Source organism: Dipodomys merriami, unplaced genomic scaffold (assembly GCF_024711535.1).
Source record: "Dipodomys merriami isolate MVZ:Mamm:240054 unplaced genomic scaffold, mDipMer1.0.p SCAF_7, whole genome shotgun sequence".
In the NCBI taxonomy this organism is placed as follows: Eukaryota; Metazoa; Chordata; class Mammalia; order Rodentia; family Heteromyidae; genus Dipodomys; species Dipodomys merriami.
In genome coordinates, this window is record NW_027206290.1 from 16249113 (window position 1) to 16266087 (window position 16975).

At 48.0% G+C, this 16975-nt stretch overlaps 1 protein-coding gene across 1 annotated transcript; it reads right to left on the bottom strand.

Moving 5' to 3' along the window:
- Prkab2 (protein kinase AMP-activated non-catalytic subunit beta 2) lies at positions 1-16502 on the bottom strand. The gene is made up of 8 exons (XM_070007536.1): positions 16362-16502; positions 15721-15895; positions 10225-10391; positions 9100-9193; positions 8350-8470; positions 6919-7052; positions 5955-6023; positions 1-4476 (listed from the first exon to the last, which is right to left on the bottom strand). The coding sequence occupies exons 2-8, from the start codon at positions 15871-15873 to the stop codon at positions 4399-4401; spliced, it is 816 nt and encodes a 271-aa protein (XP_069863637.1). The 5' UTR covers positions 15874-15895; positions 16362-16502; the 3' UTR covers positions 1-4398.
- Between the last annotated feature and the right edge of the window lie 473 nt (positions 16503-16975).

The window sequence follows — 16975 nt, forward strand, 5'->3', positions numbered from 1 at the left end:
TAATACTTTTATTAACGTATGGACACACCCACATTTGTTTTATTATACAATTTGCAGGCATGTCAGAGGCCAGTGACAAATGACATTTGGAGAGAAAGCTTAGAATCCGTGCCTGAACACACACTCTTTCAGGAAGTGCTGACCGAACAGAGGCGCTGAACTTCAGCATTAAAGGTCACAAAAGCACCACTTAAAAGCGGATTTTCACACAGGGTTTAATTCCTTCTAGTGATGCTCTTCTCCTCCCCGTAGGACAAACCCAGAGCTATAAAACCTCCTCCGACTTGCTGACACTCAAACCAGTCTCACCAGTGGGAAGAGAGTTGGCTGCGCCAACAGTGCCTCAGCTGTCTTCATTCACAGCGGGGTCAGAAAGGAGACCAGTGCTAACACAATGCGCGCTGCCCACCTGGCCAGACACCACAAAACCCACAGTGCTACTGCCACACTGAGGAACACACAAATAACTCACGTCAACTCCAAATAATACTGGAACTCGTTTCCTTTTTTTTGGTGGGTTGTGGGGCTTGAACTCAGGGCCTGGGTGCTGTCCCTGAGCAATTTTGCGCAAGGCTAGTACTCTATCACTTTGAACCATAACAATGCTTCTGGGTTTTTTTTAGTGGTTAATTGGAGATAAGAGTCTCACAGGGACTTTCGTCCAGGCTTCAAACTGTGATCCTCAGATCTCAGCCTCCTAAGTAGCAAGGATTACAGGCTTGAGCCACCAGTGCCCATCTTAATTTTTTTTTTTTTTTGCTTTTTAATGAAGTTTATTGACTTCAAAGCACTAGTGAGAAAAATAAATTACCCCCCCTGCCCAAATTATTGTCTTACAGGGACTCCATTGCTCATAAATGGCTCCTCAAGACATGAGTTCTATTTTTTTATAATTAAAATAATAATAAAAAACAAAAACTTGGCTTTTCTCTCCAAAAGTTCATTAGGTGCAATGTGGAAATGACAGTTGTTCATTCTCCTCCAGCTGTGACATTGGCACTTGGGAGACAAGAATGAGAACCATCAAGACGTCAAGGTCTCCTGCTCATGGCGGGGAGTGGGGGGGGCGGGCGCGGCAGATAAGCCATGGCAGCAAGAACTTGGCTTTGAGACAAGGAAGAAGGTTGTGGGGAACATGAATCTCTGCTTCCAGGCCCACGCCCCACGTCACCACAATGTGAGGCTACAAGTCTCTGAGAACAGACTGCATTTCTCACGCACTCATGCACGCATGCACACACACACACACACATATACACACAATTGCATATAATTTTTAGATGAGGTCAAAAATTTCAAAGCCCTGTTTCCCCAGTTACCAGGAGGGAACTCCATCAGCATGTCTGCTCCTTTCTCTCTCAGGTTAACCTAAACCTGTTGTGGAGTTCGTCACAACACTTCGCTTTCCCTGCATGCACACAATACATGTAGGTTCCAAAGTTTTTAAACATCTCAGACCCAGCAGATCTACAAGACTAAAACTAGTTAGAAGAATGTGGTGGGCCTGGGTGGCGGATCTACCCGGACTTCTCTGCCACTCCTTTCTTCTTCTTGCTCTCTACCATGGAAGCCTGCCTCCCTTAGGTGAAGCATGCCCAGCCCATAGGGCTGGCCTCCAGCCATGCCCAGGCTGACCTCTCACACCAGGAGACTTAGAGGATCTGATGCTTGGTCTGGGATTCTGGTGAAGTCTGACCTAGTCACAGTACAGACGAAAAGGGCAGGCAGAGGGCAGGCAGAGGAGGTAAGCTCTTACAGTAAGCATGCATATCACCAGGTATGGGTGATTTTACTTCTTAAGAAGAGGATGAGCTGGGTGCCAGTGGCTCACACCTGAATCCCCTACTCAGGAGGCTGAGATCTGAGGTTCACAGTTCAAAGCCAGCTAAGGAAAGACTGTTTGCCATTCTTTCATCACCAAAAAGCCAGAAGAGGAGGTGCAGAACACTAGCTTTGATCTAAAAAGCTAATGGAGAGTATGTGGGCCCTGAGTTAAGCCCTAATACATGGCATAAAAAAGAAAGCAAAACAAAAAGGATGTTTTCAGTTTGGAGTTACTTGGGCCTCCATTTTTCCTATCACTACTTCTCAAACTTCTGGTTAAGGCGAGGTGTACTTTCTTTATATCACTCTTCAGCTCAGCTGCTCTTCTTTCTCCATAACCTCAATCCCTATCTGTCCATATTGTAGCCTAGCCCTCCTTAAGGGTTATGGTTTTATTTAACAGTACAATTCCATATGTTAAAAAAGAAAAAGAAAAGAAAAACTACACAGTTTTTTTCCTTTATTCATTTCTTAAAACTCTCTTGTTCAGAAAATACACAATCCTGTAAACTAACTAGAACAAAACACAGGTCAGTTTGGGTTACCCTCTTTCCACTATTTTCCTAGTGACAGATCAGGGCTTCTCAGGGCCACCCCTAGCAGGACAGAGAGGGATGGGGCAGGATGGGCTACTAGCCAGTTCCTCTCCCCCGACGGCTCCCCCTCCTCACCAGCTGGGAGGCTCCCACTTCACATCTGGCTGAGATCACTTCAGAACCTGGAAAGCTGACCTCTATGCACATTTCCAGATTAGGAAGATCTGAGGATAGCCAAAGCCAGACTCAACTAGAAAATTAGAAATTAACCATCCCTGTATTAGAAGATCACCAGAGCTAGACCCAGTTCACAGAATCTGAGAAGCCTGAGCCTCAACTCTTTTTCTGCCCATACACCGCTGTGGAGTGAACGCTGTAACACACACGCATGCGTGCAAACACACACACACACACACACACACACACACACACACACACACATGTTTCAATACTGTTAACAAGCAATCTGAGAACAGCAAAATCTCCACATAGCAACAAAGGTGTTAAACCCGCCTAGGAGGCCCAATCACCTCATGGGCACCAAGTAACAAACGTCTAGTACAACCGAGCACACCAGTCCTGAGTGGTCGAGACAGGCCCTGGCCTGGAGTTGGAAAATGGCATGCCCTTTGAGAAGAGGGCGTGGAAGACTCCACAGACAGGGCCTGGATGGTGAGAGCAGCCTTCTCTCCACCAATGAACCCCACTTACAGTCCACTGTGTTCCTGCCAAACCACCCACACACGTCAGCCTCATGCCCCAGATCAAAAGCACCCAAAGAGGACCGGCTTTCCGCATGAGCTCGGGCAAGGCCCCATCAGTGCAGCGGTCCTAGGAATCAAAGGGTCATTCAGCCATCAAGCGTTTGGCCTCCTTCCATGTGAATGTCTGACGGCACTCATCTGTAACACGGAAGCACTAGACACCTGGGGAAATGTTCTCTCTACACCCCAAGGCAGACTAAATACTTCTCAATCCATAAACAGAACTCAGTGCCACTACTTGACCACCAAATATGTTTAAAAAGAAGAGGCAGAGGGGAAAAAGAGAGGAAAAAGTAAATGATCTAATTAACATTTAGTGCAAAGAACTATACTCTTCTTGGCTATGGATGTTGGAGACACTTCTTACTGAATCTGGTCTATGTATCAAATGAGTCACAATGAACGTGGATCTAATGCAGGTAAAGAAACACTCAGGCGTGGCACAAGGCCTGGAGGAGTTCCCCGGCTCCACACCTACCTGCAGAGCCGTCTGCTGAAACCGGATGCAGGCCAGGCCTCGGGGGAAGACCACGGAAAACGTGCCATGTGCCAAGCTGTGGCCTTCATTAGAATGGGGAGCCAGATCTTCCTCAGCAGAGGTGAACGGGTAGTGCAGTAAAGGGGCTGGGCTCAGCGGGAGCCCCGGCAGTCCAGGCATCTGAGTGGGATGTCCACACTACTTTTCAAAGGGTCATGTGCCCAGTAGGTTTGGCATTAGAGTGGTGGAGTGTGGGATCTGAAGGCGGCTATTAAAGGAGGGAGGTGAGAGGAAAAGGGGCATCTGATGTCCTGTAAAAGACCACAAGACTGCATGACACACTGTGGGGACACAGCAGGCCCATGCCAGGGAGGCGCCTGGAGCACCTGCAGCGAGCAGCTGAAGAGGAGACACGGACACAAGTCCTCCCACACTCACCGGCGCAGCAGGAGAGCGCCCCCTGTTCGCTTGAGGAAAACAAGCTTCCTGTCTACTTCTTCCTGCAGTCCCCAACCAGGTCTGGGAGGGAGACAGAATACATGGAGCTGGGCCTGGCAGCTTCCACAGCCCTCCTCTCATATGTATATATACATATATGTGGGGTTTTTATCTTAAAATAAATTCCATGAACTCATAAAGCTCTCATCTGCAACCAAATGCAAAAGCAGAGCCTCCTACTGGGAGGCTCTGAACACACATTATCAGCCTCAAAGCAAATCAGCCTTCCAGTCGGAGACAAGACTGGCTCAGTTACGAGGCAAGGGAGCCGGCTGGCCTGTGGGGAAGGGCGGCGTCTTCAGACGGGCTTGTACAGCAGCGTGGTGACGTACTTCTTCTTGTAGCGGTGGGTTGCGCTAAGGACCATCACGCTGTCCTGTGAGGGAAGAAGATGCAGATCATTGGTGCATCCATTTGGGGTGGGTGGCCCTTCCCGGTCCTGAGTCCCGTCCAGTTACTTACTGACTTCAACTGAGGGCTGAACTCAGAGCCTTGTACCCTATCACGTGAACCACTCCATGGCTGTTACTACTGCAATAGGCTATCTCTTTATGCCTGAGCCGGCCTGGATCTCTACCTCCTGTTCATGCTTTCTCCTGTGGCTGGGACGACAGGCACATGCCACTCTGCCCAGCCACTGGTTGGTTTTGAACTGTCATCCTCCAATCTTCTTAAGTACTCAGAATTACAGACTTGAACCACTGTTCCTGGGAGCACTGGCTTTTAACAGATATTAGTGTGCTTTTAGAGCCATATCAATGTCAGTTCTAATCCAGCTTCCCGTGGTTTACTGTAATTGTGGCCTTGGGTAGCCAGTTTGAAAGTCCCTAAGCCTTTTCTCCTCCTTGTCATATGAAGGTTAACACCTAACATCCTGATGGTGATGAAAATCACCCTGGCCTCTGGTTAAGATCAAGGGAGGTGGCTCAGACCCACAGCACAGGACATGGGACGAAAAGGTTCCTGCCTTGCTCCCTTCCTTGCTTCCAATTCTAAGACTAGGCTTAAAACCAGCATCCACTTCTAGGAAGAACCCTTACATACAGGGTGAAGAACGGGAAATGATCCAAGCCCTGATGCAGGTCCACTTTCCATTTAGTACCAGGGATGAACTCAAAGTCTGCTCTGCCCTGGAGGGAGTGGAACCAACACCGATCTGGTGGATCAGGCACTCTCTGAACAACAGTAATCAAGACCATACATTCAGGTCAAACCATCCAGGAGGAGCACAAGGTACCGCTTTGTAGGTGTTAAAGGCTAGGGAGAACCAAGTAGGCCTTGACATGAAGGAGCAGTTACAGGAGGCAAAATTCAGTATTGAGACGCCAAAGAATGGAAGCAAATCAAATCAAATACAGAAACCAGCATATCCTTCATCCTGCGTGACCCACAACAAATGGATTGGCAATCGGATTGGAGTAGATGCAGATGCTGTAGAGCAAATGTGGGGCAAGTAAAAACATAGACATGGGCAGTGAGACAAAGACTTGCACCAGGATGCATGGGAGAGAATATGGAGTCATGACAAGAGGACCTGACCACAGTCCTGGCTCTGCTACTTACTGACATTCTCTGAGCCTTAGTTTATCTTTAAAACAGGGGTTAAAAATAATACCGCACGAAGTCACTATGAAAATAAAACTCAGTAATGTAGTCTTTAAATTTTATGTATTACCATTAAGGTAATTCTAGTCACCAAAAGAGAAACCAGGGGAAAAAAAGAGGCCACTCAGTCACTGGGCAATTCAGCTTGCCAGACACAGATACAGAGGCTAAGATTTACAAACAAGCCACCTACCCCATGCCCTGTCCCCTCCCATCTGAGGGGCCACGAGGAAGTAGGTGGTCACTTACCTTAATGGACAGTGCATAGAGATGGTTCAGCATAACGTGGTTGGGCTCAGGAAGTAAGGCAGGGTCACACTGAGAGAGAAAAAAACCATCACCACATGGGATTCAGAGCACAGACACCTGCCCACTAACTCACAAACTTTATTCTTCCTCAGGGTTCTCTGAGGTCGCTAAGAGCTGTAGCCAAGTACTGGTGGCTCATGCCTGTAATCCTAGCTACTCAGGAGGCTGAGCTATGAAGATCTTGGTTCAAAGCTAGCCCGGAGAGGCAAATCCAAGACTCTTTTTTTTTGGGGGGGGGTCCAGTCATGGGGCCTGAACTCTGGGCCTGGGCGCTGTCCCTCAGCTCTTCAGCTCAAGGCTAGCACTCTACCACTTGAGCTGTAACACCACTTCCGGCTTTTTTTTTCTGCTTATGTAGTGCAGAGGAATCGAACCCAGGGCCTCATGCATGCAGGGCAAGCGATCAACCACTGAGCCACCTTCTCAGCCCCAATCCAAGATTCTTTTATCTCCAAATAACTAACAAAAAATTGGGAAGGAGGTGTGGCTCAAGTAGTAGAGTGCCAATCTTGAGCCAAAAAGCTAAGCAAGAGCTCAAAGCCCCAAGTTCAAGTCCCAAAACCAACACAAAAACAAAGAAACAAAACCAATTATTTTTTATACTCCCAAACGGTAAGTACTCCTCTCTTTATCTTGTGTTGGAATAGGAGTCCTAAAATTGGTTCTAGCATAGTTTGGTTCAGATTTTATTAGGACCAGAGACAACTATAAATTTTGATATAGAGACCTAAAAAAAGCCACAATTCAGCCTTGCAAAAAAGAAACCTATAATGCTATTGATATGTTTATGATTTATAATCTCAACATACCTGTGTAATAATCCCAAATTACAGGATTACTGAAATGTGAACCAAATACCCTAGAGATTTCCAAGGTGCTCTAGTAATATTCTGAGGATACTCACAGAAATATTGGTATCCTTGTTAAGAATAACTTGGAGAAGGTGAGGAGGGAGGATGGGCGGGGATTTAAATCTCTCCTCAGATCGAAACACATACATTTCTTGACCATAAGGCCCTGGGGGTGAGCTGGACAGGTCTGAAAGATATTTACAAAAATGTTGAGGCAAGTTGAAGAATTAATAATAATTCATGGAAATAATGACCAATAACACACACACTATATAAATATGCATATGTATATGTTTATGTATGCATGTAACAGATCAGAAGCTTGTGACCTAGTGGGTTTACAATGTTAAGTAGCAAAAGATGAGGGGTCCACAACTTCACTTCTGACCTGAGTGCTGGTGGCTCATGCCTGTAACCTTAGTGATTCAGGAGGCTAAGGATCACAGTTTGAAACTAGCCTGGGCAGAACAGTACAGGAAACTCCGATTTCCAATTAACCTGCAAAAAGTGGAGCTGTGGCTCAAGTGATTGAGCACTAGCCTTAAGCAAAAGAGCTAAGGGACAGTACTCAGGCCCTGAATTCAAGCCACAGTACCGGCACACGTGCGTGTAAGCGCACACACGCGCACACACTCTCACACACACAAACCCCAAAACTTAAAACCCCACAAATTGGTGAAATGATTTTCTCAAAGCCGCATACATGACTAGATGTCACATGAATGCAGATTAAAATCCATTATCTGTAGCTCCCCTAATAAAATGGGGTGCTAATGGGTTTTAAGCCAAACACAGAATTTCAATTGCATTCAGAATTATGTTTCATTTTTCAACTTACTACCAAGGAGTCATTAATGTATAAAACTGATCTCTCCAACTGACAACAGAAATTTCTGGAGACTTAGTAGACAGCCAGGCAGAACTAGCATCTGCTGGGTGACACCACAGACTGGTAATGAGCAAATGCTAACAGAAAACCTGAGACATTACTAAATAGCATACAAACAACAGGTAATAGGCTATGGGTAGGCTCTGAAAGACAAAACAGAAAGGAGGGCTGGGAAGGTGGCTCAGTGGTAGAGTGCTTGCCTTGCATGCCTGAGGCCCTGGGTTCGATTCCTCAGCACCACATAAGCAAAAAGAAAAAATCCAGAAGTGGTGCTGTGGCTCAAGTGGTAGAGCACTAGCCTTGAGCTGAAGAGCTGAGGGACAGCGCCCAGGCCCAGAGTTCAGGCCTCACGACTGGACCCAAAAACAACAACAACAACAACAAAAACAGAAAGGAAAGAGCATCACCTGTAATAAAGGGGAGGGACATACAATAGCTGAGACCTGTGTGATAGATCTCTCTGGTGTGTGCATAAATACAAGAATCAGAAGTTTCCCTCAAAGAAATGGAAATATAAAACCAAACAAGAACATCTTCTGGGAAAGAAATATGCATTACAAAAGACACAGTAAGAAATCAAACGCCACAAAAGTACCTCGACAAGCCGTCTCAGAGCTTTCCATAGAATCTAGCTTTAAGGCATCAAACACTTCGAAATCAGATTTCTTCACATGTATCAAATTATTAATCGTGCCGAGCTGGCTGGTAATCACAGGCTGAAACAGTGAAGAAAAAAATGAATAAATTATGGATTTGAAAATCCATCTCTTCTACCCCATTCTCCCCTGTTTCTACTAAAAGTTAAAAGACAATCCGAAGGGAAAGTAGGTGAAAACGAGGGGGAGGGTAACAATGTTTGACAAGAAATGGACTTATTGTCTTGTTTATGTGACTGTAACCCCTCTGTACATCACCTTTATGATAAAAACAAATAGTAGTCAGCACTCCCATCTTTTATCAAGAGAGGAAATCCTCTAAGCTAGGCACCAGTAGTTCACACCTGTAATCCTACTATACTCAGGAGGCTGAGATCCAGAGGATTAAGGTTGGAGGCAGCCCAGACAGAAAAGCTCTATCTCCAATTAACCAGCAAAAAGCCAGACTGAAGATGTAGCTCAAGTGGTAGAGTGCCAACCAGGCAAGGAAGCCTACAAAGTGAAAGACTCGAGTCCAAACCTTGGTACAGGTGAGAGAGACAGACAGACAAGACAGACAAAGGAAGAGAAAGAGAGTTTGGTGGGGGAGATCCTCTAGCACAGGAGAGCTGTTACCCATCCATCTCCACAGCAAGAGCAGCTGAAAGGAGGCTGCTGCATCAGTGGCTCCCAGGAGATCAAGACCTTACCTCTGCTGGATCATGAACCCACTGTCCATCCACAAAGAACTTGTACTGGTGCTCCCCCTCGGGGAGGTCCAGGATGGCAACAAAGTCATTATGGCTACAGGAGAAAGAAGAATGTCAGCAGGCCAGGTTCCTTTTAGAAAACAGACAGAAAACACACATGGTGATCACAGTGCAGTGCCAATCGCCTGCCCCACTTCTAAACCACTGCAGCCCTTGTGCACAAAACAGCATAGAGACCCGGGGCTCCTTTCTGCATCACCTTCAACATGTATTCACCAACCTCTCCCCATAACTTGACTTCTTAACCAATATCAGAGACAAATAGCAGACCACAATTCCCCCAGAGAGTCACCTCAGCCCAACTCTTTTGTTCCAGTAGATTTCCCACAGGTACTAATAAGATGGCAGGTGGAGTCACAGGGAAGGGGGATAGCTGAAGTGGCAGAGCTGCCTGGCAAGTGTGAGGCCCTGGGTTCAACTCCCACTACCACAAAATCAATGCATAAATGAACATAGGTACTATAAGGTACTACAGAAGGGTGAGCCTCTTCTGTCCTGTGACCTATTATTTAACAACCAATTAAATAATTCATTATTGCTTTACAAGGCATTAAAGACTTCACCATGTGTGAAGTCAGAAGTACAAAAATCAGTGGAGTGCCAGTGAATCACGCTTGTGATCCTAGCTGCTCAGGAGGCTGAGATCTGAGGATTCTGGTTTGAAGCCAACCAGAGCAGAAAAGTCTGTGAGATTCTTATCTCCAATTACCCAGTAAAAAGCCAGAAATTGAGGTGCAGCTCAAGTGGTAGAATGCCAGTTGTGAGCAGAAAAAAGCTAAGGAACACTGCCCAGGCCCTGAGTTCAGGTGCCAGTACAGGCACATGCACGCACACGCGCATGCGCTCGCGTGCAACACACACACGCACACACACACACACACACACACAATATAGAAATCAGAGCAACAGAGCCCTGCCAGTTCAGACAGCCTCCTCCACACTGCAGAACACACCTGCAAAGAATGTCCCCCACTGGACCACTACAAATTCCCCTGAGGCCTGGTGTCTCTTCTAAGGAAGGGAATCAGGTCTCAATGTAAACTCAACCAAGACACTTCTCTTCACCTCTTAATCAGTGGGATCTTGGTGCTCCAATTGTTGAAGGACCCAGAGATGAAGACCTCTTTGCCTCCTTCAGACCAGCGGATAACCGTGGGCCGGGCCTGCTGGCTGGGCTTTACAGAGTCGTCCAAATCCTGCTGCCAGGACACAAACTCCTTGTCCCCAGGGAGCTGTAAGAAGGAGCAGGTCATCCCTAGAATAATAAGTGGTGACCCGAGAGTTCTTAAAAGGTCACTTGCGAGGAGTGCTAGGCTTCAGCGAAGGGAAGTAAGCCTTAAAAGTTTATTTTGAACTAATTCTCCAGAAAAAGAACTAATGAAGAACCAAGCGGCCCAATGCCTTGTGCTCAAGTACGGCTCACACCACAGCCTGATCTCCACCTGCACACGTCACTCTTCCTGCCACAGCCCAGGCTCACCTGGCTTGATTACCTGCGGCCCCCACCTGTCATCCTAGCTATGCAGGAGGCTGAGATCTGAGGATCAAAGTTTGAAGCCAGCCTGGGCAGACAAGTCTAGGAGATTCCTATATCCAATTAACTAGCAGGAAGCCAGAATGGAGCTGTGGCTCAAGTGGTAGAGCACGAGCCATGAGCAAAAGAGTTAAGAGACAGTGCCCAAGTCTTCAGTTTAAGCTTCAGTAACAGCATTTTTAAAAAATAGAAAGAAAGGGGCTGGGAAGGTGGCTCAGTGGTAGAGCGCATGCCTTGCATGCATGAGGCCCTGGGTTCGATTCCTCAGCACCACATAAGCAAAAAGTAAAAAGCCAGAAGTGGTGCCGTGGCTCAAGTGGTAGAGTACTAGCCTTGAGCTGAAGAGCTGAGGGACAGCGCCCAGGCCCAGAGTTAAGGCCCCATGACCGGACCCAAAAAAAAAAAAAAAAAAAAAGAAAAATAGAAAGAAAACAAAGATGGTTCTATTAAGTCTAAACTAAAGCAAATATAAACAACTCTCAATTACCAGTTGTAATAAAATTCATAAACTTTTAGCTCATAGATTACACAAAGGGACATGAAAAATTTTAAACTTATAGGCTGCAGGCATGGTTCAAGTGGTAGAGCACTTGTCTAACATGTGTGAGGTCCTGGGTTCAATCCTCAATGATGCCAGAAGAAAAACATAATAAAATTCTAGTATTAAATTCTAAGGACTGGAGATGAGGCTCAGTGATGTAGTACCTGCCCAACACTGGTGAGGCTCTAGTTGACAGCCAACACCATAATTAACTAAATACAGTGAAAACAACATCATTGATTTAATAAATAGGGGAGGTTGTTATAAACTTCCTTGCTCATCTATGCCAAGTTTATACTAATTATTTCAGGGTGCAATTTTGGAGTCTCAAGGAGCAAAAGGTCAAAATCCAATGTGCTAGCTAGTGCTGGTGGCTCATGCATATAATCCTAGCTATTGAGGAAGCTGAGATCTGAAGATCTTAGCTCAAAGACAGCCTGGGCAGGAAGTCCAGGAAACTTTTTATCTCAAATTAATCACCAAAAAGCCAGAAATAGAAGGGTAGATCAAGTGGTAGGGCACCAGCCTTGAGTGAAAAAGCTAAGCTAGAAGAACATAAGGTCCTGAGTTTAAGTTCTAGTACTGGTACATACATACATACACACACACACACACACACACACACACACACACACACACACACACACACACACACTCCTTTAACAAAAACAGTGCCAATACCAAGTGAGGGAGATAATATGGAATTATGAAAAAAATAACTCCTTCACTTTTGTTTTTTTCTGTTGTTGTTGTTGGTCATGGGGCCTGAACTCTGGGCCTGGGTGCTGTCCCTCAGCTCTTCAGCTCAAGGCGAGTGCTCTACCACTTGAGCCACAGTGCCACTTCCAGTTTTCTAGTGGTTTATTGGAGATAAGAATCTCATGGACTTTCCTGCCCAGGCTGGCTTCAAACAGCGATTCTCAGATCTCAGCCTAGGCAGCTAGGATTACAGGTGTGAGCCATCAGTATCTGGCTTTGTTGTAACTAATTTAAAAACAAAAACAAAAACAAGAAACCAGCTTTTCTGAAAGCATTTGGGGGCTGGGAAGGCGGCTGAAAGTATCTGGTTCCTTGGCTATAGTTTACCAACCCCTGGCCTAAAGGATGCTAAAGAACAGAAGTGAGCCCGGCACTGGTGGCTCACACCGGTCATCCTAGCTACTCAAGAGGCTGAGATCAGAGGATCGAGGTTCTACTAACCACCAGAGAACTATGGAGCTATGGCTCAAAGTGGTAGAGGCTAACCTTGAGCAGAAAAGCTCAGGAACAGCACCTAGGACCTGAGTTCAAGCCCCACGACAGACAAAAAAAAAAAAAAAGTAAAATAAACATTTATTTATCTACTATCTATAGCTGCTTTCCTGCACCAGCTGCAGAAGCAGCAGTTGTGAAAACATTTATTATCTGGCCCTTTATAGAAAATGTATTTTAAAATCTACTTCAGACTGACTTAAACTGACAAGACAACAGGTAAATAAGACTGTACAGAATTAACTCAAAATATGATGGCCAGGCTCACTAGTGAACTCCTATAATACCAGCATACAGGGCTGAATCTTGAATTCTAGGCCAGCATGTACTACATGGAGACCCTGCCTTAAAAAATCCAAGAGAAAAAAGATTATTACCAAACAAAATGTGGGTTAAAAAAAGACTTTCATTAGAGCTTTCCAAAATGGAGAAGTCTATCTTTCATACTGTTTCTTGGTATTTCTCAAAACTGTGATGTGAGAAACCCGGAACATCTGACTGAGTAAATGGAGAAATGAAGGGACATTTATATCACATCACATAGGGGGACTGACTCAAGCCAGAACCTTATTTCTCTGCATTCTCAGAACAAATCTGTTTGCTTAACTGGTCACATTAGAGCTTTGTTTTGGGAATATCTATATCTATGCCTCTGTGTGTGTGTGTGTGTGTGTGTGTGTGTGTGTGTGTGTGTGTGTGTGTGTGTGTATTCTCAACTATATATTCTAATATACATTTGAATAATCCTCAAATTCAAATTCAGATATAGAGTTTTGGGGTCTACTTATTTAAAAAGCTTTCCAGATAATAATACTTGAATTAAGTTGAAATAAAACAACAATACCACACACACAAAAAAACAAAAACAAAAAACCTCATCTTTTGAAGCATGACCTGAAAGGTTCACAGATATTAATTCTTTATTTGGCTGGAGTGGGGGAATGGTTGGATACAGATGATAAAGATATTCATTCCTTATTTGGTCACTGTTTAAACTGGGTAGCAGGTATCGAGAATTCATTACACTGTACTCCTTTATGCTGCAAATTTCCCATGAAGTATTTAAACAAGTCTCAGAAACAGAATGGACCAACAGCTAGTCCTCTGGTCCACTGAAAAAGGAGGCTATGGAGAAGGAGTATGGCTCCACTGCCATTACTTTGTAATGACAGGATTTTCAGTCTAGGATTTGAAAGTGCAAACTATTAATATGCCTAGCTCTGGAGCTAAGCCCTTCCACTTATGACCTGACATTTCTGTGGTAGCTACTAACAGAAAGATTGTTTACTCCAAGTGGGCAGTCATCAAAACCACGGGGAAACCAATAGGAAATCAAATTACAGTTTGAAGATGTGGAAATTAGGAGTCTGGATGATATCTTAGGAGGTACCTGAACCTGTTTTCTTATTTCACACAGGGCCAGATGGAGGTGAAGGAAAGAATTAGCTAAAATAGGTCTGATTCACACACTGAGCAATCTATCTTTTATTCAGGATACCAATGACTGTGGTAACAGGCTGACTGTACTTAAATCCTGAGTCATTGATGTAGGAATAGGGCAAAACCACAAGGCCTTCTCATCCTGAGAGAGCTTTTGAGGAAGTAAGTTCAGATGATAGGATAGACAGCCCAAATGATGAGGAAGAAATCCTGAGCTGAGAGAGGGAGAGAAACAAATAAACCAAGAAATGGAAAAGAACCTCCGAGTGATGATGATATTCTTAACTGGGATTCAACTAACAGAGGATCCAAATTACCAAGTGGCACATAAAGGTATTTTATCTAATACCCAGTATTACAAGTGCCAGTAGCTTATGCCTAAAATCCTACTCAGGAAGCTGAGAAAGTGGTTTGAAGCCAGGCCAGAAAATGGAGCTCAAGTGAAAAAGCTCAGGGTCAGCACCCAGGCTCTGAGTGTACACACACACACATACACACATACACACACACACACACACACACACACACACACACACACACACAGAGTATTTTGTCTAAAGCCTAGTTTAGCAGAGAAGTGATCCAATTAAGAAATAATCCAACACATTCCAATCGACCCTACTTCTCTATTCTACCCCAGACTATTTTAGGAAGTAAATGTATCTAATATTGAAAGTGTAACTAGTTTTAACTGTGACTAGAAACTGTAGCACAGTGCTAGCAGCTCAAGTCTGAAATCCTGGCTACTCAGGAGGCTGAGATCTGAAGATCATGGTATGAAGCCAGTATGGGCAGACAAGTCCCATGAGATTCTTGTGTCCAATTAAGTAAGAAGACAAAAATGGAGATGTGGCTCAAGTGGTAAGGCACGGCTGTGCAAAAACTAACAAACAAACAAAAACAAGCAAGAGGACAAGGCCCTGAGTTCAGGCCCCAATATTGGCACAAACTGTAAGACAGTAGCCACACTGCTGTAGGTCCATTTGCCTTTTCTATAGTTGCCTCTGGTCAGGGCAGCTGTGGGGTTCTCCTACCCATAAGGCAACGTCCTGAGCTCCTGGGATCACTGCTTTTGCACGCTTTTGCACTCGCGATGTGGCTGGTGTGAAAGGCTGGCTAGGACTCAGTGCGTGGGAGGCATCAACCAAATGACGATCCCTTTCATTGATTCCCCTCCCCCTCCCCGCAAAAACCAGCAAACCACACAAGTAGTGGCTGCTTATAGCCACATCAAAGGGGAGGCGGACCCTAAGCGCAGAGCTATTAGAAGATAATAAAACAAAACACAGAGACACACACAGAATGCAGGTCACGCCCGAGGGTCACGCAGGAAATCCTACTCAGGAGGCGCAGACCCGAGGATCGCCGCGAGAAGGAAAATTCGGAAGATTTCCACCTCCAATTCACCACCAAAAAAAAAAAAAAAAGCCAGAAGTGGAGCTGTGTGTGGCTCAAGTGATGGAGTGCCAGCCTTGGGTGAAAAGCTGAGGGACAGCGCCCAGGTCCTGAGTTCAAGACCCAGTCCCGACAGGCGCAGGAACGCACACACATGCACAGACACGCGCACGCGCGCGCACACACATGCACACCCACCCACGCAGGCACACACGCGTACAAACACACACACGCATCATGACACACCGAAAAAGTAGTGTCTTCCGACACTGTAAGGCAAAGGTGAGAAATGCAGCCGGGGTCCATGTCCCGCCGGCAAACCCGGCCACCCCGCGAGCGGAGGGGGGGCTGGGAGCGGGGACCCGGGGCCGGGGCCGCGTGCGGGGCGCGGGGACCTTACCCTGGCGTCGGGCAGGCTGAAGACGCTGGGGTCGTCCGTGCTCCCCACCATGATCCTGTGCTCCCGGCCGGGCCCCGAGCCGCCGGCCTCGGCGCGGGCCGCCTTGGCGCCGTGCCGCTCCCCGGATGCGCGCTCGCTGGTGGTGTTCCCCATGGCTGCGGCGGGAACCCGGCACCTGCGGCGCGGCGCGGGGCCGCCCCGGCGGGGACACCGCCGCGCGTCAGGCCGCCCACCTCGACCGGCTTCCCCCGGGGTCCCCGCCGCCCCGCCCCGGGGTCCCCGTCAGCCTCCCCGGGGACCCCGACAGTCCCTTCCCCCGGGGTCCCTGTCAGCCCCTCCCCGGGGGTCCCTGTCAGCCCCCTGGGGACCCTGCCGCCCCGCCCCGGGTCCCTGTCAGCCCCCCGGGGTCCCCGCCGCCCCTCGGGGTCTCCGACAGCCCCTCCCCGGGATCCCCGCCCCTCCCCGGGGTCTCCGACAGCCCCCCCCCGGGGTCTCCGACAGCTCCTCCCCGGGATCCCCGCCCCCCAGGGTCTCCGCTCCCCCCCGGGTTCCCCGCCACCCCCTCCCAGGGTTCCTGTCAGCCTCCCCGCCGGGGTTCCCGCAAACCCAGCCCGGCGTTCCCACCACCAGCCGCCCCTCACCTCCGGAGCCGCGCTCCCTGCTCCGGGGCGGCTAGGCGAGGGCAGAGCTGCAAGCGAGGGCGCCAATAAAGTTGTTGAAATTGAAGCCGCGCCCCGGAGAGCGGTGTGGGTTTCCTCCTAAAATGGCTACAAGGCCGGCGGCGCGGGGCCCGCCCCACCTCCCGCCTCCCCCGCCCCCGGCGCTCCCGTGCAGCCACCCCGCGGCCCGCCGCTCTAGCCGCCGTTACCTCGATGGTGCCTAAGCGCATGCGTCCCCCGGAGGGGCGGGGCCTGGGAGCCGGCAGCGCAAGGGGGTGGGACGGAGGCGGAGCCTTGGAAGGGCCGGTTGTGCGCGCGGGGCGGGACAAGGGCGTGGCCTAGGTGCAGGCAGTGCGCGATGGACGGGAAGAGGACGGGCCTAGGCAGTGTGCAAAGGGGCGGGGAGGGGGCGGGGCCTTGGAGCCGGCTGTGCGCGGGGCGGGACGAGGGCGTGGTCTACGTGCAGGCGGTGCATGAAGGGGCGGGGAACGGGCGGGACCTTGCTCCGGGTTGAGCGCGTGGCGGGGCGGGGCCTAGAGCCGGCAAGGGGGTGGGATGAGGGCGTGGACGAGGGCGGGGCCTGGATGACAGCTACG

Excerpts from the sequence above, each read along its gene's own strand:
- Prkab2 (XM_070007536.1), bottom strand. The coding sequence starts at position 15,873 with ATGGGGAACACCACCAGCGAGCGCGCATCCGGGGAGCGGCACGGCGCC. Across the intron at positions 9,194-10,224 it reads AAGATCCCACTGATTAAGAG|CCATAATGACTTTGTTGCCA; the intron begins GTGAAGAGAAGT and ends TTTCTCCTGTAG. Across the intron at positions 7,053-8,349 it reads CTCTGAGACGGCTTGTCGAG|ACCTGTCCAGCTCACCCCCA; the intron begins GTACTTTTGTGG and ends AATATCTTTCAG.